The 25,714-nt window shown below is 31.4% G+C and overlaps 1 protein-coding gene across 2 annotated transcripts in view; it reads left to right on the top strand.

Moving 5' to 3' along the window:
• LOC118185187 (ubiquitin carboxyl-terminal hydrolase 47-like) overlaps window positions 1-25,714 on the top strand; it is a 145,444-nt gene that overhangs the window by 51,183 nt on the left and 68,547 nt on the right. For both annotated transcript variants that reach the window (XM_035355008.2, XM_085824036.1), the window contains exons 14-17: window positions 6,717-6,796; window positions 11,880-11,931; window positions 12,028-12,101; window positions 14,504-14,559. In XM_035355008.2, coding sequence (XP_035210899.2) covers window positions 6,717-6,796; window positions 11,880-11,931; window positions 12,028-12,101; window positions 14,504-14,559 — 262 coding nt within the window. The remainder of the gene's footprint in view (window positions 1-6,716; window positions 6,797-11,879; window positions 11,932-12,027; window positions 12,102-14,503; window positions 14,560-25,714) is intronic.

A 25,714-nucleotide genomic window follows, 5' to 3' on the forward strand; every position in this document is an offset into this window, starting at 1 on the left:
GTGACTATGACTTAATTCCTAAGATGAAGGAACCACTTCGTGGCACTCGCTTCCAAACTGTTCCTGAGATTCTTGCGGCAGTAGACCGGTCCATTCAAACTATCAACAAAACAGGCGCTGCTACAGGTATTCTGCGACTTCCACATCGTTGGAAACAGGTTGTACACAATGCTGGCGACTATATTGAAGGAGTGTAAAACATGGTGACATGAATCACTTTTGTATTCCTTGTAAATAAACAGTTGCCACTATTAAAGTTCCAACCCTCGTACACACACACACACACACACACACACACGTCATCAAAATTAAATGACAGAAATAAAATGTAACTTATACGTAATGAAAAACTATTAATAGAAATTTGTAAGCATAAATTACTATGTTTGGCAGTTGATTTTGCAAATGGAAATCGGAAAATGTTAGAAAATTTAAGTCACCTCTTGTGGAAAAATGTTTTCTTTAATATGGTGTATGGTCACCCTGGACAAATATGCATACCTCACATCTTGATTTCACAGACTTTACCAAAGTGTTGATCAAGTCTTGTGGAATTGCATGCCACTCATCTAAAAGTGCACTTTTAAGCTCTGGAGGGCCACGGGAAGAATTTAGTGTGCTGAAATTTGGGCATCCCACACATGCTGAATCAGACTGAAGTCGGTTGAGTGATGTGGCCATTTCATTCGAGTGATATATTCTGCTTGCAAGTATTCTGACATCATATATGCTCAATGAAGCCGAGCATTGTCATTAGTAAAAACTAGGCCAACAGCATGCCTAAACAGTCTTACCCGAGTTTACAATAACTCATTCACATATTTCCGAGTGGTCACAGAATCTTCTGGAAGGATATGCAACTTGGTGCGGCCTTTTGTCATAATTCGTTTGCAAACCATTAAAACTGAAATGAGATATTCTTGTCTCAATTTAACATGATGACAGCATCAGTTTAAACAGGCTTCTCTGGAAGTTGGGACGAGTGGGACGCAAACCATTGCTTTTCTCACATACAGTCCAACTACTTTAAGTTTTCAGGCAACAGTAGAATGGCTAATTCGAGTTTCTTTAGCTGCCTGATGGCCTAAAAACTAAATCTCTTGTTGTCACTTTGTAGTATCTTTGAGCCGACAATAACAGAAAATGGTTTTCTGATGCAGTTTTGTTGCTCTTGGTCATGTTTGAACAGGCTGTTGTATCAACTAATCCAGTGCCTAAAAAGGTGGCTTCAAACTCTTGATCTGACACTTTGAGGGATATTCAAATCTCTGATGACTTCCATTTGTGTTTGACCTCCCTCGATTCTACCAATTCTTTGTCATTTTTGACATTCACTGAAATGATGCTTTGAGCCGTAATTACTGAATACTGATCATGCTCAGAAACCACATTCACTTTAAACAACACTACAGACCGAAATTCAACATCCTTCCATTGTGCACCACATTGTCAGTCACCGAATTTGCATATTTCCATTGCAAATGTAAGTGAAGTGGAGGTTTGTATTCAGCTGCATTTAATTAACATAGATAATTACAGTATTGGTCACAACATTAATTATTGAGTATATTTTTTCTCATTATCCTTCAGTTTTGATGCACACACCCACAATTTATTTTTAATATACATATATATATACACATTACTGCATCACACACACACATAAAAAAAGAAATTTAGAACTAATGCTTTACAAAGACCAAAAAATGAAATTCAAATAAATTTCTAAAGATCCTATAAATATAGAATTAGAATTATGTAGATGTAAAAAGAAAATTAAAGTTGACCATCACAAGGAAAACCAAAAATAATGGAAGGAAAAAAGAAAAAGAAAGAAGAGGAATTCTAACATAACATCGTCTGGAGGAGGTACATTGAAATTAATTAAAATTCCTCTTTCATAAAAAAATTCTTGCTTTTCTGTATCCACAATTAGCTGATGAACCATTCCTAAATTTAGCTATGCTTTTACTAATAAATTTTCTGCAGCATAATGTGCGAAAATTTTTGGAATTATATTTTTTATTTATAAAATTTTTAAAAAATATATATATATAATATATATGTGTGTGTGTGTGTAGATGTGTATATTTTTTTAAAAAAAAGGGGGGGGGGAAAGATAATTGGATATTAATTCTGTTTATATTATGACAGTTGCATCTCTGTTTGGATAATCAAAATGTCATCTGTTTAAAACCATAAACTTTTTCTGAAATTATACCCACATAGCACAAAAACAACCTCGGGATATCCTGAGGATGTTGCTCGTGGGATAAGTGCACAACCTCAGGACATACTGGAATATCCGTCAAACCTCCTAAGCAAATCCTCTCGAGTGATTAATGTCACATCCCAGGATATCCTCAGGACTACTATATCCCCAGAGCATCTTGGAATATTCTTTTAAGATCCTAAATGCATCCTCCTGAGTGCTTAATGTAACTTTAATATTGTATAACTTTTATTTTTGTTTCAATTTGAATTTCAGTGTATCAGGGGTGTTTGTGCTACGGGAAAACCCTGGAATTCTGGGGATTTTGAACTTCGGTCGTTCGTAAGGAAGTAGGAATAATAATGAATTATTTATTTTGATCTGGGTAATTTTGTTTGCTTTGAAAGCAGAAAACGCAAGGTCAGTGTGTGTGGTAAAAACTTTTCCGTTCTTTCTCCAAAGGCAGTGATAATGTCTGAAAAGGGGGAAAAAACTTCTTTTTTGTTCTTTCCTTATTGCGAGTTATGACTCATTCCCCTGGTTCTCGGACATTCTCTTCTGGATTCTTTTCGGCAAGTAGGTGCGGCAGAAAAAAAAGGGAGAGACTTCGTTCGACCAGATGTGCAAACACATGACTCTGGGTTCAAAGGTCTTATCTCTCCTGGCGTGGCGCCAATAAGTAGAGAAGGGAGATTTTTTGCCGTATTAGCTATTTGTCATTGATCGCTTCTCAACTTTTTTTTCTCCGCTGTGTAAAATTTTCGTTTCATTTATTGATTCACGTGTAAATTTTTCGTTTCGTTTATTGAAATATTTTTTTATTTATGTACGCAAGAGAATTTCACTATGAAATTTCTTGATATAAATAGTGATATTATACAATTAGAAGAAGGTGTCCGGAATGCATTTAGGTGGAATTGGATTGAACGGAGAGATGGTAATGGGGATACCATCGGCACATGGTGCAAGAAAATAAATGTTGCTGGACAAGCGTATTTTGATTTTTGTAACTCACTGCTGAAGTATGGTGGGGAAGGATTCAAGGCTTTCACAAATCATTCTAAAACTGTGACGCACATAAAATATTCAAAGTGCATTAGACATTCAATGACTTTAAGTAATTACGCTAATTCAAAAAATACTGATGACTTACTGGAGACTGATGCTCGGCCATTGGATATAGTGACAAGAAAAGCACGCCAAGAGGTATTAACAACTTCATTTATCGCCGAGAATTTTCTTTCTTTCAATGTAGCTCCCAATTTAATTGAACTCTGCAAACAGTTGAGCCGCGATCAGACGGCATTAAACTCGTTGGAAATGTCCAGGACTACTGCATGTTATAAGACGAAATATGGGCTCGCAAAAACTATTAAGGAAAATATCATTAAAACTTTAAAGGAGACTCCATTTTCTCTAAATTTGGATGAAAGTACTAACAATGCTCAAGAAAGTATACTGGCAATATTGGTGCAGTTTTATGACAACAGTCAAAATGAAGTTGTAGTTCATCATTTTGCATCTCTAAAGATAGAATCTTGCAATTCAGAAGCTGTTTTTAAATCAGTTGTTAATACTATTGAAGATAATAATATTCCATGGACAAACTTAATTAGTGTATTAATGGACTCGTGTAACACCATGCGTGGAAAAAAAAAAGTGTTGAAACCAGACTATGATCAAACAAAGCACCCCACTTATTAGATATTGATGGTGAGACATGTCACACAGCTAATAACTGCAAAAAAATTTGCTTCATGTTTTGATATATACTTTCATTTGTTTGATGACATCTATTTTGATATGAAAAGCTGCAGTAAAAGAGAAAATTTTTTCAAAATCTGTGAATCCCTTGCCATTAAAAAACTTAAGCCCTTGAAGAGACCAGACCATAGGTGGGTGTACATTTTATGTATTTTAGAAAGAATCAAAGATCTGTGGGATGCTCTTATTGCATTTTATTTTCACTACTTGGATAAAACTGATAAAGGGGATTATTTTTCTTATGTTGAAACTGTATACAATAAAAGAAATATTTCTGCAGCTCAGAAAAAAATTGTTGAAGGGGTGTATTCTTGCTTGCATTCCCAACAACTCACAAAGGATGCTTTAGCTCGGAAAAAAAGAATACTAAATGGGTTATTTGTTATGCAAAACAAAACTTTATTGCATATGGCATTATATTCAGCAGTATTACCAGAGTTCAACACATATATTAAATTATTTGAAAAAAAAAAAATGCTTCATTTAATACATTCCAGTATTTATAAATTGATGGCAAAATTTTTCTCTTTTTTTATGAAGCCAGAAAATATAGAGTGCACATCTTATAATGATTTATTAAAGGTTGATGTCACAAATCCAGAATTCCATCTACCTAGCAAAGTAATATTTACTGGTGCAGAAGCTTCCACTCTCCTGAAGAAATTATCAAAAAATCATCCAATAGCAAAAGAATTCCAAATTTCTTTGATGAAAGCTTATACTAATACAGCATAGCATATGAAACAGAAATTACCCCTTAAAAATTCATATCTAATTAGTTTTACAGCATTAGATCCAGAGCTAAGAGGTAAAACCAGTACAATATTAGCTTTTGAAAAATTATCTTTTATGTCCCATATTTTTAGTGATAATGAAAAGTCAAAAGTTGAAGCTGAAATAAGGTTATACCAGAGTGATATTGATATCACAAAGAAATGCTCTACACATCTGATGAAAGTGGAAATCAAGTCAAGTGTACAATTGATAAATAATGGTCTAAAGTTTTTAATTTAAAAGATGATTTCACAAATGATTATAAGTATCCTACATTGGCTAAATTGGTCAAAGCCTGCCTTAGCTGCTTCCATGGCCCATTAGTGGAAAGTGCATTCAACTTAATGGATACACTTGTCACTGACTATAGAACCTCTCTTAAGATTGATTCCCTAGATGCAGTGCAGACTATTAAATATGATTTAATGGCTTCTAAAGAAACCTCATGTGATAAATATGGCTTAAAAAATCCAATGACTGATCCAATTCACAAACATCTCTTACTGAATATGAAAAGAAGTTGGAAAACATATCAAGAGGGCTTAAAAACATGTATTTCAGATGAGTCACCTATAAAAGTCTCTGAAAAACCTTCTACATTAGCAGAAAAGCAAACTGCTTCTACCTCTGCATGTGCAGTTCTCGAGGAAATTTCTTCAACTGTAAATGAGGAAAATAAAAGTCAACCTTCCTGCAATTATGAAGTTCACCACAAAAGAAAGACAAGCCCACAAACATCAGAAAATAAAAAAAGCAGCAGAAATTAGATAATTTTTTTTTAAAGAATTAATTCAGGTAATTTAAAATATTTACATAAAATGTAGTAGTTTATATGTTTGAAAATTTATGGTTATTAATTTTGCAAAAAAAAGTAATTCATTGAACTTTTATAATTAGGTCATTCAATACTTCATAATTGTAATTTTTCATTTCTCTCCCCCATCCCTTCTCGAAACTCCAAAATGTCGGTAGTAAGTCTGTAAAACTTTCAGAGGATTTTTTGGGGTCCCACAAACACCCCTGGTGTATTTAATAATTTGTAAATATATCCAAAAGAAAGCAAAGGACTTAATCATCAGTGCAAAATATTACAAGAAAAAGTTCTGTTTTTAAAATATTAAAAATCTTTTATTTTTAAACATTCAGTAGCCCAAAGCAAAGTTCAATATATTCATAATTAAATTATTCTATAAAATCAGTTTCCAATTTCATTTAATTTTTTTTTTTTTTTTTTTTTACAAATGTTGGGCATTTCCCTATAACGGCGTTGGCCACTACTAAGCCTAGAAGCGGTGACCATTTTATTGTGGAGGCACTTAATAGGTGGCCACTGTTGCCTCTTATGAAGGGACAAACAATTTTACATCCATGTCTTCTCTGTGATCCGAACCTGGGCACTTTGGTATTGCAGTCAGGCTCCCTTAACCACTATACCCTCTGTGTGGCATTTCATTTAATATTTACAGAGTTAATGAATCATTCTTCTCTTAACACGTGTAAGAAATTTGTTTGCACTTTGGCTGTAATTTGTATAGGAATCATTTCTGACTGTATTGTTTATCTTAATGCAGTGAATTGCCTGTATAATTTGGTTCACAAAAATATGGCAAGAGAATTGAAACAAACCTAGAATAACATCAATTTCATTTTAATATGATTTGGAAGTTGGAGAATTCTTATATTACTCAGGATCTTGCTGCATGATTTCTCTTTCATACAGATTGAATTATTAGATAAGTTTCAAAATTCTTGGGAGCATAATATCAAAATTTGGTTGCTGTTGAAGATATTTTAGAAGCTGAAAATATTTTGTAGGAAAGAAACAGACTTATATTAATTGTGTTATTTATATACCATTATAGCAAGCTCTTTGGAGATAATAATTACAAAATTTGATTGATAACTTTTGATATTGTGTATAATTTCTTATGAGAAAAATATCTATCAGAAAATTTTATTCTTTCAGGGTCCATATGTATATGAATTATTTTCCATCATGGTTCATTCTGGAAGTGCAAATGGTGGTCATTATTACGCATACATTAAGTAAGATAATTTTAATTTTCTTAGTTATTTTAAGATTTCTGAATATTTATTGAATGTATTGGGCTTAATATTTATTGAATGTGGTGGGTTCTATAGAAGATGAATTATACAGATGTAGATAAATTATTTTATGTATTATTTGTTTAAATTTCATGCTACTTTTCTGTGGAAACTATAAAAATTTATATACAGTCAAAAGTCGTTAATCCGGACCTCAAAGCTGCGTATGCGTCAACGCATGCGCATAGGCGTTTACGCATGTATGTTTAATGTATAACAAACGGTATAAGCTAAGCTAAAATTATCTAATTATCTATTTCAGTTAATGTTGCAGATTGCATTGTTCCTTAATCTTCGAATTGGATTCAGCTTATTATTTTTTGCAGACTGTTAGAGCAATTTTATAAAAGTAAGCTTGAACTTTCGATTATGCCAAATAGAATTTCCAATGCTGGAGCTGCCAAAGGATCTGCAAAGCGAAAGCATGTTTCGATGTCCATTAAACAAAAAATGGAACTGCCTCAAAAATTGGATAAAGGCATGAAGAAAGTGACAGAGAGGTGATTTGTTTCTCTAACCATTCTGAAATCTGTTTCTCAATTTCACGCTGCTCTGCGGAAGGGGGGGGGTACGTCGCGACGCACAATGAACTGGAAGTTGATCTGTCAGCACTATCCTCATCTTCAGGGTAGATGTTTTTATTTTATTCGGCTTATAATTCCTCACTAAATGTATTGTTTCATCTCGATGTATTCCTATATAATTTAAATCAATTTCGTCATCGTTTTTGTAAATATCACGAATGCACATCAAATAGTTTTCTGGTTGCAATTTTCTAATTTCGACTGTGCATAATGTATGCTTTGCGCATGCGCGTGTTGAAAGAAATGTTTAATAAAGTAAACAAATAAATATTAAGCTTTTTTTTTTTTTTTTTTGTAAATTTTGATACCTTTTAGATCATAATTGCTCTTTATTTCATAAATTACGGTTTCATATTTTTAATTTTATAATTTCTGCATGCCATCTTACCAGATTTAAACTGATTATCTATAATCCGGAATCGGCGAAGTCCCAACGAGTCCGGATTAAAGACTTTTGACTGTAATATATAAAGTGTGGGTGTAGTATACAAAAAGTAGTTTCTTGATAACTTTCCTTTAATTAGTCTTTTAATAAGATAAGAATTATTTATTTTCATATTCATTTGCCATTTCAGTATACTACAATAAAAAATGCTTGAAAATGCTGAAAAACTTAAATCTCATTCTGTGTTTTTAAAGGTTAGAAGAATATCATGAAAGTATTTCTAACCATTAAGATTAGCATTTAATATTCATTGTGCAGTTCATTATGGTAATCTCATCTCTGAGGCATACTGTAAAGAGAGAATTCTAGCTTCCATAGTCATTGGAAGTTTTAAAATTAATGAATGGGTGTAGTGTTTTATGTAGTTGTTTGAAAAATGTTGCCAATCTAAGGAACAAACATTCATTCTAGTGAAATTCGACACTATGTTTATTAAAATTAGTCAAAGTATGATTCCTGAACATCTGTGCATTTCTGCAGTCAAAGAACAAGATCATTTGTGCCTTGTTAATAAAAAATCTGGCTCTGGTGCTGAAAAATCTGAGAATCTAGCTTCTGTGTCAGTTTTGTTGCTAAAAATAAGTGTCTAGGTGCTTGAAAAAATGTCGGTAGGAGAAAGATTGGGAGTATGTGAAGGATGTGGTAAAGCCTTGTATTCAGAAGTTCATTATCTGATCTGCATGACCATCTTCATCTTCAAGGCTCTCATTGTCACTTTATAGAATATCTGAAAACACATTTGTACTGTCTTAACACTTGTGGATCCTTCTTTCCATGCTCTGTTGATATTGCATTATTACAGTCTGCATTATGACAGTTTGAACTCATGCAAGGAAAATAAATGCATTTCATCTTTTTCATATTTGTTATTAAGGGCTTGTGTGCTTCAAAATTGTGTAACACTCTGTGTTCAGTTTTAAAAATGTTTATGCCTTATTTTATCTTTTTCTATAGATGTCACTGCCCTCACACAAATGTGTAATTCGTAATGTGTTTTTTAATTTTGCGGTGTGTTTGTGGCAACAGATTAAATAAAACCAAACGACTAGTATTCAATGCTAAGAAAGAATGAACTCATGTAAACAATTCTAATAGCTGATAAAGTCAAAATCTTATTCAATTCTTTGAGTCTTTTACTGTGTCAAATTAAAGTATTTCCAGGTAACTATAAGTCGATAAAAATTCAAGATAAGCTATTTAATAATTATTAATTATTGAACTTACCAACAAACACTCTGAATGGAAGAAATTATAGGATAATTATTAAAGACTACGAATCAGTTATTAAGCATATAAAATTTTCTATAAAGCTCTGCAAAATTAGCAATTACTTTCAAACTTTAAAACTTGAAAAATCAGCCTGTGTTTTCCGAATTCCTGAACAAGCTGATATTTGAATCTTCCTTCTTTGAATTGACATAGTGACCTTTTCAGTGTAATAAATTAATGTAAAATTTCAGAATTATTACTTGAAAGAAATAATAGTAATAAATTTGGACATCTGTAGCACAAGGAAGAAATGGTGAATGAATATCATTCAAAAACTGCATATGAAGCACAACTGTAATATACAGACATATACAGTACCAAGTCCGTAATCCGGAGCTCAAAGCCACAAACTTGACGCATGCACATAGAGAGTGCGCATACATTGTACATTACGCGCATATGCTTTTACTTTTACTCATGCGCGCGGTGAAAGAAATGTTTAATGAAGTAAACAAATAAATATTAAGCTTTTTTTTTATAAAATTTTTTTAGATCTTAATTGCTTTTTATTTCAAAAACTATGGTTTCATATTTTTAATAGTATAATTTCTGTATGCCATCTTACCAGATTTAAATTGATGATCTATAATCCGGAATTGCCGAAGTCCCGATGAGTCCGGATTAAGGACTTAGTACTATATATGAGTAGTGCAGACTAAAATAATTTACTTAACACTATATATGTAGTAAAAAAAACTATATATGTAGTTAAAAAAAAAAAAAAAAAGAAAGCTTTCAGATTTTACATTACGCCCAAAGGCACGTTTTTTTAACATCTTGTGTGTTAGCTTTATTTATTAAATATCATGTGCTTTGCATCATAAAATTCAATTCAACAGCAATATCACAAAATAATTTTAAAATGAGCATATCTTTAGAATTTCTGATACAGTCTCATATGCTGTAGATAAATTTTTTTTTTTTCCTGTACAATGTTGCCATTGCTCACATTGAAATCATTGAGTTTGTTAATAAAAAATTTGTTAGTGTGTTACAAAATATGGAATCTATAATAAAACAAATTCCAAATTAGGGCCTCCAGATGCCCGTATTCGGTGGAGGATTACGTTATTCAAAGTTTGATGGCTCTAGGTACCATTGTTTTATAACAATGCGAGAAACATACATACATTTATGCATATTATTCATTATTTAATTTCTTTAAATATAATATAGGGCTCTAATATTTGTTGGCAACAATTTAAAAAGTGATTCTCCGTTTATAGTTCTGGGAAAATTGGCCCTTTGGATTAAAAAAAAAAAAAAAAAAAGTCAGTGTTCTCTAGAATAAATTAATAATATTAAGCCTAATTAGATAAAATAAGGTGAACATTCAGTTCTGTACACTAACATATTTCATGTGAAGAAATCATCTGCTTTATCATGACATGTTAAGAAGTTCATCTAGAAGATATATACGAGAAGTAAAACTATTTATATATTTTGCAAGTGCAAGAAATAAATGACCTTTGAATAATAATCAGAAGTTGAAATATTAACCTGCCTACTTTTTGTTAACATTGCATTTATGAACATCATTTTTAGGGCACTGGTTGTTAAGTCTTGGCAGGGTACATTAATTGACTAATACTATAAGGAAGGTAATAAATTCCTCATGAAACATCCCGTGCAAATAGACAGATGAAACAGATGTTAAATGGTAAAGAACAATGTAGATATGGGAAAGGAACTGAATTAAGAAGTCCTTAAGAACATGATTATAGACCATTGCTCAAAGGTAGCACAGCAGATGTCTGAAATTACAAATATTCTGAGCTTATGTTGAGTATTTTAGCTTGGGAGTACTAAGAGTGAATTCTGGACATTCCAGATGTAAAATTTCAAAAGTTTTCTTGCTGAAATAGTAAATATTAGTCAGTACAATACAATTCAATTCAATAGCATATCTGCCAGTTCTCTTGATTTTATCAGGAGACTCTTGATTCTTCATCACATCTTGTTCTCCCTTTTTTAAAAATAAAAATATCTTAAATATGTATGCATTGGGGGACTGCAGGAAAAGTTAGATTTTTAAACTTAATTGATTTTTTTAAATTAAAAAAATTTTAATTTAAAAAACAGGAATCTTTGTGTCGTTTAAACTTTTTCATAATTGGAAGTACATATTTATAACCAATGATTGCAAAAATAAAGTCTGGTGGATATTTAATGGATATAATGCATATACATAAATAATTATTAGACAAATTTGGTCTTTGGGGCTTTTTAAATATGCATCATTGGAAAAGCTTAAATTTAACTAAAGCGATAAGACTATCTAAGAAGTAAGTAAAATGAAATTGGAAAAAAATTAGTATATAAGTATTGTTAGCAAAATATTTAAGAAGATACAAATAACATTGATTTAAAATTAGTAATTTTATTAATATTCTCCAACATTCCTACTTTTAATTGAATAATATATCTCTCCATAGTTATCTTTTTAAATATATTACATACAGCATTTCTCCTCATGATTGAGATATTGATACTTAAGAATTTTTTGATATAAATAATAATTCTCTAATTACATATTCATTCAATTTATTAAACTTAAATGAACACCTCTTAGGACCAAAAACTGTTCATTTAAGTTTAATAAATTGAATGAATATGTAATTAGAGAATTATTATTTATATCAAATGTATATATTTGCCTTAAGGCAGTGTAAAGAATTCTGTGCAGAAATGTTTTGCATCATAATGTTATTCTCTTTGATTTCAGGTCTTTCAAGCATGGAGAGTGGTATTGTTTTAATGATGCTCAAGTGACAAGGGTAAGGATAAAAGTTGTCTTAATTTAAAATTAAGTTTTTCAATAGCAAGATGCTAATCTACAATGAAATTACAAATTTTCCTCTTGTGTTATCTAGATAACCTATGATGATATTCAAAAAACATATGGTGGTGGTCCAACAAGAGGTTATTACTCTAGTTCCTATTCAAGGTATGAATGTAATAAATAACTGCATTACTAGAATTTTCTAGGAAAGCCTGTTGAAGTGTTGAAAATGCAAAAGAATTTGCGTAACTCTGTGTTCATATTTGTTTATAAGAATATGAAGGTGTTCTAACAAAGACATTGGATATAATAGGCCCAATGAAAATACTTTATTTTTAGAAAACTGAAAATATTTTTACATACTTCTGATAGATAAATGTTCCGATTTAAGAATGAAAAGTAATAATCTCCATCATTTGTTTTTCTAGCACCATATTCTTTTGAAATTTGTAATTATTTTTTCGTATTGAGTCTCACTTTCTTGTCTGTCGTTTAACTTAGCACTGGAAAAGTCCATACGAGACTCTCAACTAAACACAAGTGGAACTATTGCACAAAGAACAATTCATCTGGTAGCTCTCACCAATAACATTGACATCATTAGATGATCTAAACAGCCTGTTGTTGGGGCATTTTTCTCGCTTGAATATGCAGCAAGGAGGATGGATCTAACCAACGATGAGGATAGGACAAAATTTATGATAGTAACAAAATCATGGACCTACCCCTTTTAAAGATCCACAGTTATTTTGTTGAAACCATTAAACAATTTAAATATCTGGGTACAATGATTTCAAGCTGTAATGACATTGAAATTAAAAACAGGATATCTATGTCCATCATACATTTTTGCAGACTAAGAAATCAAATCCAAATTAATTAGCAAAAAAACCAAAATAAGTGTATTAAGATTTTGATAAGACCTGTGGCCCCTGAATGGAAGTGAATACTGGACACTTAGCAACACAGAGAAAGCTCTGCTGCTGATATTTGAAAGAAAAATTCTAAGGAAGATTGTTGGACTGGCGAGGCAAAATGAACTATGGAGAATATTGTATAATTATGAAATCGATAGGAAATATAATGAATCTGATATTGTCAAAATTGTAAAGGCATTAAGGATGGTTAAACCATATTTACAGATATGCTGATACATTTCATAATAAAAGATAACCTTCTCAAAAATAGAGGGGAAGCGACAAAATGAAGACCACCCATTGGATGGAAGGGTAGTGCAGAAAAGAATTTGAAACTGATGGGAAGTTGTGATGGATAGGGTCAGGTGGAGAAAACTTGGAGAAGCAGCCTTGGCCTTTAGCAGGCTTTAGAGCTGAGAAGAATCACTTTTTCACATAGCTCACCATTTAGGGTGGCTAATGACACATCGAGTTTCCTCTTTAAGTCCTTGGTAATTTTTCTTGGATTCTAAGGTCGAATATTTTGGGACTTCCATTAACACTGTCAACAGCTTTCTACAGAGTAGATGGATTGAGAGCATGGAGTAGATGGATTAATGCCTTTTGTTGAATCTGGGTCCTCAAATTTCTTTATGAATCTACAAACCGTTGTTTTATTAGGTGCCCTTTCACATCCAAAGACTGCAGAAACTTCCTGACAGTCTGTGCGTCATAACACTCGGCATTCTTGTAATGAGTCTCACAATCAAAATTTTGATAAAAACTTCTTTGCAGAATGCTCTGTATATACTAAGCTGCAAAATGAACTGACAGTGGTAAAGTATCAGTGCCGCCAGGTCAAATCAAACTCAACATTCTTAAATTGGAATATGCTTGTTTTATGAAAAAAATATTTTCCATTTTCTAAAAATAAAGTATTTTTTGGGGTACATTCAATCAGCACTTTTGTTGGCACGAAAGTTAAACATTGTTTGTAATGTGGGATGGTTAAATTTACTAATTTATCAGTTAAGAATCAGGCATTCAATCCAATTTCATGTCATAGATTCATATCTGTTTTATACATAATGTGAAAATATGCATGACGGAATTTTTTTTATGTTTATTATTGACATATATATAAACATAGCTGAAGAACATTTCACAAACTGTTTAAAAAACAGATGTGCCTTCTTATTTGGTTATTCAACTTGCACAGTATGTGGCATTTTGTTATATGAATATCAATGTGGGGTGTTGTATATATCATTTAATATATAGATGTGCCTTCATATTTGGTTATTCAGCTTGCACAGTATGTGGTATTTTATGAATATTTAAGAACGTTGCATGAATATCAGTGTAGGGTGTTGTATATATCATTTAATATGTATTAGCGATAATTTCATGTGACTAATGTAAATTTTGGAATGCATTGGCAAAAATGAAAACTTTATATAGGTTGTAAACTATGTAAAGTTTCTAAATTCTGTTTTGAGAATTTAGTAATTCATTATTATTAGTAATAAAGGAAATATGTAAAATGGATTCTTTTTTATGCTGTTGTTTTTATTTTATGTATCTGGAAGAATAATTTGTTGAGAATTTGTTATATTCTATGTATTTTTTTTTATTATGCACTATTGCATTAATGAGGCTTTTATTTTTCAGTTCTACAAATGCATACATGTTGATGTATCGTCAGATTGATAAAGAAAAAAATGCTGGTAAGAAATACCATTTTACAGTTTATTTATTTTATGCTGTGATAAAATAATTCAGCAGTCGCTATTTACTTTATATATTATTCATTAGTTTTCTCCTTTTCAAGTATAATGCACAATTTATTTAACCTGTCTAAGAAGAATAGTGGAAAGACTAAACCAGGTGTACTATGCAGAAGCTTTAATACATCAGAAAAAGGGATGTAGATTAATTAGAACAGTTTCCCAGTTCTTTATTTTTGGTCAATTTAGAATTAACATTATTAACTATTGCATTTTATAATTGTATTTCTGCCTCTAACCTAATTCAGGTTAAAAAAAAAAATCAAGGCTATTTTTTTAGATGCAATAAAAATGTGGATTATTGGAATAGTAGTGATAAAAGCATGTTAAATGTGAAAGAAATACCCTAGAAAAAAATTAAATAGTTCTCATGATATTATCCTGACTTAAATGTAAATTAGTACATGGCAGTGAGAAAAGAAATTTGTTTTCTTAGAATCTGCATATAAATCACATATTAAACATGCAGTGGTACTTTTATATTTCTGATGATCCTAAAATCGTAAAAAATCGATATTAAGAATGACGGTGTCGCTAAAAGATACAACTGTGTCAATCTATTGTTTTAAGAATAAGTATTTGCTTCTAATATATGGTTAGTCTATGCAGCTAAATAATCTTACACCCAAAATGCAACATTATGATGAAAGCATCCAAACAGCTTGAAATTTCCATAATGTGTATATAATGATGGACTATGCAAACAACTGCAATTTAGAACGTGTGCAGATCATGAGCGATTGCAGTACTCCTTACAATCCATGTATAATGGGAGAAAAGATTGTTGTTTTGAAAAATGGGAATTGTTCTTTGGTGAGATTTATTTTGTGTGCAGCTTCAGTATATCTCGTAGAAAAATACGAGCATCATTTGGGTACGTTTCTGAATTCGGCTGAGGTTCCTTACATACAGAGATTGCTTATCATTGCTTTCATGAAATTGGTTATCATATTTGGCATAGCCAAGCAACAGTCATTGGACTATGGAATAAATGCATGCAAGAGGGACCAGGAAGAGGATAGGAGTGATTGTAACTGCCTCATCACACAATTTCATGGGAAGGTGAGCATATATTGTGCTCTTGCCACTGAGACAGCACACTGCTACATCTGCAGCCATATCCCAATGAATGCAGTCCGTAACACAACAATTGGTGTCTGCGCAAACAATTCGATGTCGTTTACAGTACAATGGACTGTCCACTAAGCATCTGTGGTTTTGCTTTTCTTTATACTACAGCATGGTTCATACAGTCCCAAGTTCTTAGGTTTTTTTGAAAATGATTTTTGATCCTTACAAGTCCTTAATTTTGGCCAAAACCAGCAAAAGATCCTTAATTGTAATCATCTGACATTTTTATCTGTTTTTTATTACTGCCATTTTTAGTGTGTATTAACATTTTGAAGGACTATTTTTGAAGATGTATTGACAAATATGTATTTGATGTGTTAATGTTTGAATTTTTTCCTACTTTTTGATATAAATGGTGATTGCTTTAGATATGAGGCCCTGCCTCTGTTGGAACATTTCAAAATAATTTTTTTTTTTTTTTTTTTTTTCCCCCTGAATGAAGAGTTTATTTTTGGGATATGAACTCTTTTATTATCTGGTGTAAATTTGGTGACTTATCAACATTTTGGCAATTTCAGATTCATTTAAAAAACACTTTGGCAATCAGTTTGTGTACAACATTTTTTATTCAGAGATTGGCGAAGTGTTAATGATTTTTTTACAAACACTAAACATTTAAAAAAAATTAACAGTGTTTTCAGAAATCTTTTGCCGTGCTCTTACAGAGTTGGCAGGGATAATTTTCCTTTTGGATCTACCTTGCACCTCAGAAAGACCAAAGGCAAGTTGTATAGATTATTATTTTGAAGGAAGATTTATGGACCTACAAAAAAAAAAAAGGAAATGGATTTTCAAAATTTCCTGAAAATGGAAAGTATGTCTCTCTAACATGTAATTTATATGTTTCATAGGAAATTTGCGATGAATTTCTCATCTTTTGGAGAAAACCTTGAAGAACAGTGAATACAAAATTATTTGAATTTTATCCTTTTGATCCCAGAAATCTTTTGTTTAACATGTTTATATTCCCTTTATATTCTTATCTTTCCATTAGACAGAAGCATTGAAGCATCCAGAAACAGCAAAGAAATTTAAAAACTGACAATTTTTTAAAAGATTCATCATATATGTAACAGTGCATGATATATACCTCAGTGTCTACCCTAAATTCTAAAAATTTTGCCCTAAATTGTGTTGCTCGGTGCTTCCTTAAATTCTAAAAATTCTGGTACATTGGATCTGACACTGGCCTTGACCTTATATTATTTCATATCTATTCTTAATATTCATTATTAAAGCAATAAAATTCACATTTCTTTTATACGTTCTGAGTACAAGCAGCTCTTTAGGATAAAAGAAATCTTTAATTAAATCTGAAAATTCTAAACGGAAGAGGAAATTCATTAAAAAAGAAATTGGTTTTATAAAGAGAGAAAATTAGTCTTCACAGGTTCATTGTTGAAATGTTAACAAATTAGAAGTGGATGCTAGTAGGAACATTGATTTATTTACTGAAATAAATGAACTTGGAAAAGATGCTAAAGAGAGGGAAACTGGAAAGAATATAATTTAACTTAAAATATCTGGAAATTTTTCAAGTTAAAAAGATGCACAAACATTTGGTTGTTTGTTGTCGCTATAAAACATAGATTTGTTGTAGCTTTTAATGTATAGTTAGTTATGCTAATGTCATTTTAAAATCATTATTATAAATTAGAAGTGCTATAAAATGTTCTTGGTGTTTTTTTAATGGATATTTATAGAAATTAAAAAAAAAAAAAACTGTAATTTTTAATGTTATGACTAAGAGTATCTTATTACATAATTTAATTATTTTTAAATAACTCCTCACCCTTACAAGTTATCTCTCCATCTTATATCCTTTTCTTAACCCTTATTGTGTATGGAAAGTACACCACCAAAAATATAAAAATTTACTCCTTACAGCCAATGAGACTTAAAATAATACAAAACAACCCATCATCTCTGGTACTTCAGTGGCTTATTGGCACTTTGTATTAAACTTTGTATATGAACTTTTTAATATAAACTTATAAATATGAATTTTGTATTTTCAAAGACAGAAAAAATATATTCAAAGGTACATTTTTAAAACATTAACAAATTAGGAGATGAAGCAGAGACTAGTGGGAGCATTGATTTATTGAAGCAATTAAACCAGAAAAGAGGCTGAAGAGAAGGAAATTGATGTAAATTAGCTAAAATATCTGGAAAATTTTCAAATTAAAAAGACATAAAAGCATTATTTTTTTTTGTTGTAGTTACAAAGCAAATTTTTTTGTATAGTCATACAAATATTATTTTAGAATCAATGTCGTAAATTATAACCGCTGTAAAATGTTCTTAATGCTTTTTAATGGATACTTTTAACAGTAAAAAATTTGTAATGTTAGCTGTGTAGATCTCTCATGATTAAGGGATGTAGATCTTTTATGATGTAACTACTTAATTATTTTTTACTAACTGCTCGTAACTATGTAATTAGTTGTTACGAATTGCTCATCCATAGAAGCTATCTCTATATGTTAAGATGATTTATCTCCTTTCCTTAAAAAAAAAAAAAAAAAAAAAAAAAAAAAAAAAAAAAAATCTGTGATGCTTCAGCAGCTTTTTGGAACTTTATATTAAATACTGTTATATTAAGTAGATTACAACTCCAGCAAATCTACATGAAGCTACAGCCCTAACTGGGATAGGCAAAGTGCAGCTAACTTTCAATACTTAACAACCATACCAACATTAGTCATTCATGTTTGTTCTGATCAGCGATTCCTGTCAAGCAAGCAAGCTGCATTGGAATAATCAAGCTTCTGGGGAGTCATTAGGGAAAATGACCGACTCTGACTCCTAGAATTTTAATTTTAAAGAATGACTCTGACTCGCTCATATATATGTAAACATATACACATGTTTTGCAGTTTTTTTTTAAATATAAAAGAAGTAATAGATGCTGGATGATGAGTCATAATTTAAATTTGTTTAGGATCAGGTTAGGAGAGCATTATATTGACAATCAAAACTTCAAGATTTCACAGAACGCAGAAATAACATTTATTAACGATAAAACTTAAAGATCTAATTATTACTTCCGCCTATAGCGGCCATGAAAACACAATCAAGCATAAAAAAGTATAAGACATGCGTATTTCTTTATGTTCAAGCATCAAGTAGAATGTTTTTTCTTCAGTGCGCAGCAAGACCGCCACCTATCTACCAAAAGACAGAACATACTCCGACCCAATGAACATTGTTTCATTACAACATTATTATAAAGATCTTCAATTTTAGATTTAAACAAGTTTCCCAAACGTTCAACAATATATCATATAAAATAACAATGCATAATGACAAAGTTAAATTGAATAACAACATTAAATTTAGCACAAAAATTTACAGATAAAACATACTTTACAATATCTAGAGTGAAAACAAAATAATAAAACTAATGAAACTGCTAAATTACCATAATCCACAATTTTTAATCCTTTCTCTGAATCTGAAACACATTACTGAATTAATAATAGTAAAGACACAAATTATGAATATACAATGAGTGTTTTTTTAGAGTCTTATTCACTCAATGGTAAGTGAGAAAGTTTATGTATAGGACACTTTATTTTGCCCAATAAAGTTTTTAGTTTCACAACACGAACTTTTCCATCAGCACCAGGATATAGTTCAATTACTCGTCCAAGTCGTCACTTTAATGGAGGCAACTTTTCGTCTTTTATTAAGACTAAGTCATTGAAGGCTAAATTTGGTTTATCCCTCAACCATTTGGTATGCCCTTGTAATTGTGAAAGATAATCTCTAGACCAACGTTTCCAAAAGCTCTGGAAAATTTGCTGTGTCAATTTCCATCTTTCAGCAGGGGTTAGCTTATTATTTGTAAGATCAGGTTCAGGAATTGCTGTTAATGTAGTCCCAATTAGGAAATGTCCAGGTGTTAGACGATTAAAATCTTCAGGGTCAGATGAGATGGAAACTACAGGCCTAGAATTCAAACACGCCTCGACTTGTGTAATTAAGGTATGAAATTCTTCATATGTTAGAACATGTGTACCACTAGTCCGCTTTAAGTGAATCTTCATTTGCTTCACACCAGCCTCCCAGAGGTCTCCAAAGTGAGGTGCAGCTGGAGGGTTGAAGATCCATTGAATATTTTCACCGATCAGGTAGTTTTGAAACGCTTCCTGAGAAGAAAGTGTAGTTATATATCTTCTTAATTCTCGATCAGCCCCAACAAAGTTGGTTCCTCTATCTGAAAAGATTTTCTTGGGTTTTTCTCTGCGCGACATAAATCTTTTCAGAGATGCTAGGAATGCTTCAGTTGTTAGATCACTAACTACTAGATGAATGGCCTTTGTGGTGAAGCATATGTAAAAGCAAACATATAACATTTATATCTTGTTCCCCTCTCTTCCTTTTCTAGCTTTAATTAGGAAGGGTCCTGCGAAATCCAGTTCTGTATTCGAGAATGTTCTATCCGGCAATACGCAAGAAGCCGGTATGTAGCCCATTATCTGGCTGGATGTGCTTGTTCGATTTTTAAAACGTTTTATACATTTTCAAATTATTTTTCTTACAATTTTTCGGCCGTTAACGATCCAATATTTCTGTCGCAGAGCAGGTAATGTTAATGTGGCTCCTCTGTGAAGGTTCACTTTGGGAAAGTGTTTGACTAACCTGGTGACTTGTGGGAAGAATGATTGGATACTTTGTGTTTTCTGAAAGATTCGACTTACAGAGTCTACTACCGACTAAGGATTTCTTTATCAACGAAAGGATTACTGCTGAGATTTAATTTCTTCCCTGCTTTCAAAATTCTAATTTCTTCTCTGAATTCGGAATTTTGTATGATTTTGAAAATCAAATTGCTTGCCTTATCCAGTTCTTGAATTGTTAAAAACCCCTTGAGTTTTAAAGATGTATGCTTAATATTGTTGCAGAATCTTAAACACCATGCAGTTACGCATTTTAATTTTTTCCAGGATGAAAACCTGGATGTCCATTAAAATTCAGTCTCTTGGCTAATAACAGAACATACAGTAGTTTGACGCTGTTCTACCTGTTCCTCTTCTACCATAGGCTTGATCAAAAGATGATGAAGGTAGATTTTTCTCTTTCAACCACACTGGTCCTTTGAATCAAAGTTTTTTTCCCCACTAGATCAGAAGCTCTTAATTCACATGAAACTGTGCCAGCCGGATTTTCGTTTCCCTTACAGTATTTCCATTGTGAAGTGATACAAGATCTTGTATTTCATGTACACGATTAGCAACAAAGGGTTTTGCATTTATTAGTGGTACCCCTGATCCAGTGAAGAAGGATTTTAGAGTCACTAAAACAAAATACAGTATCTTCTTGGATATCAAACTATTTCCTTAAATATTTAACTATTCTTGCTGCAATAATGGCTCCCATAAGTTCTAAACGAGGCAAGGTTAATTTTTTAAGTGGGAATCTTGGCTCTTTGAAAGCACAAAAGACGTACAGCAAGAATCAGGATCACGAAAATATGCAACAGCTCCATATCCCTTGAGGCTGGCGTCACAAAAGACAAAAAGCTCTATTTTGTACACATTTATCTTTTAATATATATTTTCTAGGAATACACAAGGTGAGGAAAAATTCAATTTCAAAGTACCAAGTTTTAAAATTTTCACTCAAATCACTGGGCAAAATTGTGTCCCAATCAATACCCAATTCCCATAACTCTTGTAATAAGAATTTTATTCTGATAACAAAAGGTGCAATGAAGCCAACTGGGTCATAAATTTTTGCCACAATCTATAGTACCTTTCATTTTGTAATGTGTTTCCAATCAACTGGTTGTAAAAGTTCTTGTACATCTAATTTCAATGTGTCTTCATCCAAATCCCAAATTATTCCCAGCACCTTTAAAATGTTTTCTTATCCAAACTATCTTCCTTATTAATTAAACCAATATCTTGCCAATGATTTTTTAAAGATACGGAATTTGATTCAAATTTTCTGAAGTTCATACCAGCATCTTGAAGAATTTTAACTGCATCAGTTGATAATGAAAAAAACTTCATCAACGGTGTCTGCTCCATGGAGAAGGTCATCAACATATATGGACTTATTTAACATGTCAACAGCTTTGCTATATTTCTTTTCATAACTCTTAATATGATGTTTGATGGTGGCGGACTTGTCATCCCAAACGGACAAACATCTAGAAGTAGTTAGTGATCTAATAACAAATAAACGGACTTGTTGTCATCCCAAACAGTACTAGACACATTTGGAAAACCTTAAAGCCTAAACTATTGTCACTATTGTCGGAAGAATGATCAAACAACAAGAACCTTAAAAAATTTCTATCTTCACTATCAATTTGAATTTGGTGAAAAGCCTTCTCTATGTCTGCACAAAATGCAACTTTATGTATGCGAAATTTTAAAATTATATTTAACATGTTAGGATTTAAATTAGGTCCTGATATCAAACATTCATTTAACGATTTAGCTCCTTCAGACCTAGAGGAGGCATCATAAACTCTTCTTACCCTTGTTGTTACTTTTCCTTCACGTATAACAGGCCTATGAGGCATATAATAAGTTAGGCTCATTTTCAACAAACTTATATTCTTCAATAATCACTTTTTCAACTTGTTCTCTAATTATATTATCATATTCATTATATAGGAAATCATTTCCCTTTAATTTATGCTTTAGTCTTAGAAATCGTTGTTTAGCAACAATAAAATTATCAGCCAGTTGTGATTTATTTTCCTTCCAAAAGAGTTTTGTTTCATACCTGCCGTTATTAAATTACAAACTGTCGTTGAAATGCTTAATACTATTCAAATCAATTTCCAAAAATGTTTTCTTTTCATTTTCAGTTCCTATCGAATCCAATTTCCAGAATGACTGTAAGTCAAATGTGTTTCCTTCAGTGGTAGATAAAAATAACGCATTAATTAAAGTATTATTTTTTTTACTCTACCCATCACTGTGTATCCAAATATCATCGGTACTATAAACAAACCATCATTTATCATTAAAAAATAACGCATTAATTAAAGTATTTTTTTTACTTTACCCACCACTGTGTATCCAAATATCATCGGTACTATAAACAAACCATCATTTATCATTAACATATCCTGTTTGTATACGCCAGAAATGCTCGGCACCAAGTAAGATATTTATGTTCTCATTAATGGGAATTGTATCTGAAAGTTCCAAACCTTTTTTAGTCATAAATTCTTTAATGTTTTGACATGTGAATGGTGCTTGGAATTCTATTGATGATATTAATTCTATCCTGATAGCTTCTACAACAAGGCAGCGATCATCTTTTTTATTTTTAGACTATATACATCAAATTCTTGTGAGTTACCGTGCTGATTTTCAAATGAATAAATTGTTAGACATTCTTTTCTAATGACTTGTAATTTTAAATTTGTGTGCTAACTTGTGGGTGTTGAAGTTTCTTTCACTACCTGAATCAATTAATAATCTTACGCTTCTCGATTTATTTTTGCTTTGAGCAATAACAGAACATGTCTGTAAAAGCACACTATTTTCAGGTTTTAGAGTATTACAGTGGGAAGTAGATACTAAAGTTTTATTTTGCGTATCTGCAGATTTAACATTTTCCATTTCTTTCAATTTCAAACGACAGAAAAGTTTATTATGATTTTTCTCGTTACAATTTTCACATGGTTGTATATTTGACCTGCAATCTGATGACAAATGGGATTTTAGAAAGCAACTGTAACAATGACCTTCACTTTTTAATTTGTTTCGTTTTTGTTCGTTGGAAAGTTTGAAACATCTGGCAGATGTATGTTCGTTTGATTTGCAGAATATGCAAAACATTTTTACCGATGTGTTAAAAGCAGAAGTTTGTGATTTAGGATTGTTATAATGAGTGTTTTTAGTTCTAAATGACGGCTAATTTTGAATAATTTGTTCCGCTGTTTTTAAACTTTGCGAGTTATTTATGGACGAAACGGCTTCCCGAAAATCGACTTCATTTTTTATGAACTCAACAAGTCTGGTTATTCCTTAATTCTCTTTAGAAGTGCCTTTTCTTTGAAACTATAATGATAAATCTTGTGGAAATAATTTTAATATCGGATTTAACAAATGTCCATAACTACCACTTGTTACGTTAAGCGAATTTAAATTCCTTATGCTTATTTCAAGCTGATCATAAAGTTCGTGCAATGCATAATATTGTTTGAATTTTTAACAGGTTCCAGATTAAATAACATGTGGCTGTTTATGACTAATTCTTTTCTTCCAAATCTTTCTTTAAGCAACATTAAACAACTGTCATAGTAATCTTCAGTCAAACAGAAACCAGAAACACAATTATATACTTGTCCAACAAGCAAAGACTTTAAGTATGTAAATTTTTCTACTTTCGTTAGAGTTGGGATTCTTAAGAATTGAATTTTCAAATGCATTAAAAAATTCTAGCGACTTACTAGAATCACCAGAAAACTTTTCTAGATGTCAGTTTAGAAAGTTTTATAGACACATTAGGAACATTCGAAACAACATGATGTACATTATTATCGTCGTTATTTGTTTTGGCACAACTTTTTTCATAATTTTTAATACAATTAGAAATTTTAAATTTATTACAAATTAATTTTTTATTATATTCTTCATTTGTGTTTACTTCCTTTTCATATTCAGTCATATCAGTAATATGAGTATCGATCTCTTTATCAAGCTGCTTTAAGGAATCATGCTTGTCATTTAAGATCTCTAAGAATTTATACAATTCCAGGATATTTTGTTCATTTAGATCAGAAATCAAAATCAAATCTTTAACGTTAGTCAAAGTTTTTTTTACTGAAGAATGAAGAACGTTTTGATTTCAACTTTTCAATAGACATTGTTAATTATTTTCCAGAGATTGATATGCTTTCATGCATATAAATCAAAATTCTTACCTTTCAATAGGTAATTCCCCTTTTCCCGGGTTTTGGCACCAAAAAATTTAATGAATGATGAGTCATAATTTCAAGTTGTGCAGGATCAGGTTAGGAGAGCAATTAGATTGACATTCAAAACTTCCAAGATTTCACAGAACACAGAAATAACATTTATTAACGATAAAACTTAAAGATATAATTATTACCTTCGCCTATAGCGGCCATGAAAACATAATCAAGCATAAAAAAGTCTAAGACATGCGTTGTATGTTCAAGCGTCAAGTAGAATATTTTTTATTCGGCGCACACCAAGAGCGCCACCTATCTATCAAACGATGGAACAGATGCTACAGAAGAAAAAAACAATGCCGTAGCAAATTATTTATATTAATTAGCATTTATTATGAAATGGAAAAACTGGCATTGGTAATTTCTAAGAAACAGTATATCTTCGGCAAGATCTTCTTTGTTAGAGTACTGTAGATCTGATTTGAAAACTTAAAGAGCTGAGAAGAGTCTTTCCACATTAATTTGAGTAGGAGGAAGAGCTGCTACTGTTTGGGCTACTATTTTTAACTTTTCAGGATAGATTTATAAGTTCTAAAAGAGCTATCTTGCAAGAGCAATCGTATTTCTCTATTTCTTCAAAGGCTGTGTAGAAATCTTGTTTGTATTTTTTTTCCATTTTTATACCTAAAGGCTCTTGGTTCTTTATTTTCATTTGCTTTATCTTAACCTTTTCAATGTTATCTAAATAATTTCTCAAAATCTAGTTCATCACTGAAGAGGATGATAGAGACTCAGTTGCAATGTCTGCAGTTTGACTGTTCTGATTTGAATACTGCGATTGTTCTGAGAATAATTTCATTCTCAGTGAACGTTCTTATGGCTTTTTTTTTTGCCTTTTTAATTTTTTCGTCATCCAACAAAATTAGGTGTTTTGGATCTACATATATTGAACCAGAAAGATCTCATTGTGTAGCAAACTAGTTTCTATTTTCTTCATTAAAGAAATGATTCCTTCTGCAATAAGCCCTCAATTTCAGAAAGAACAAACATCACAGAGCTCTGTTCTTTCCTCCT

This window comes from Stegodyphus dumicola, chromosome 9, assembly GCF_044657685.1.
Source record: "Stegodyphus dumicola isolate Sdum_Otavi_A_Nest chromosome 9, ASM4465768v1".
In the NCBI taxonomy this organism is placed as follows: Eukaryota; Metazoa; Arthropoda; class Arachnida; order Araneae; family Eresidae; genus Stegodyphus; species Stegodyphus dumicola.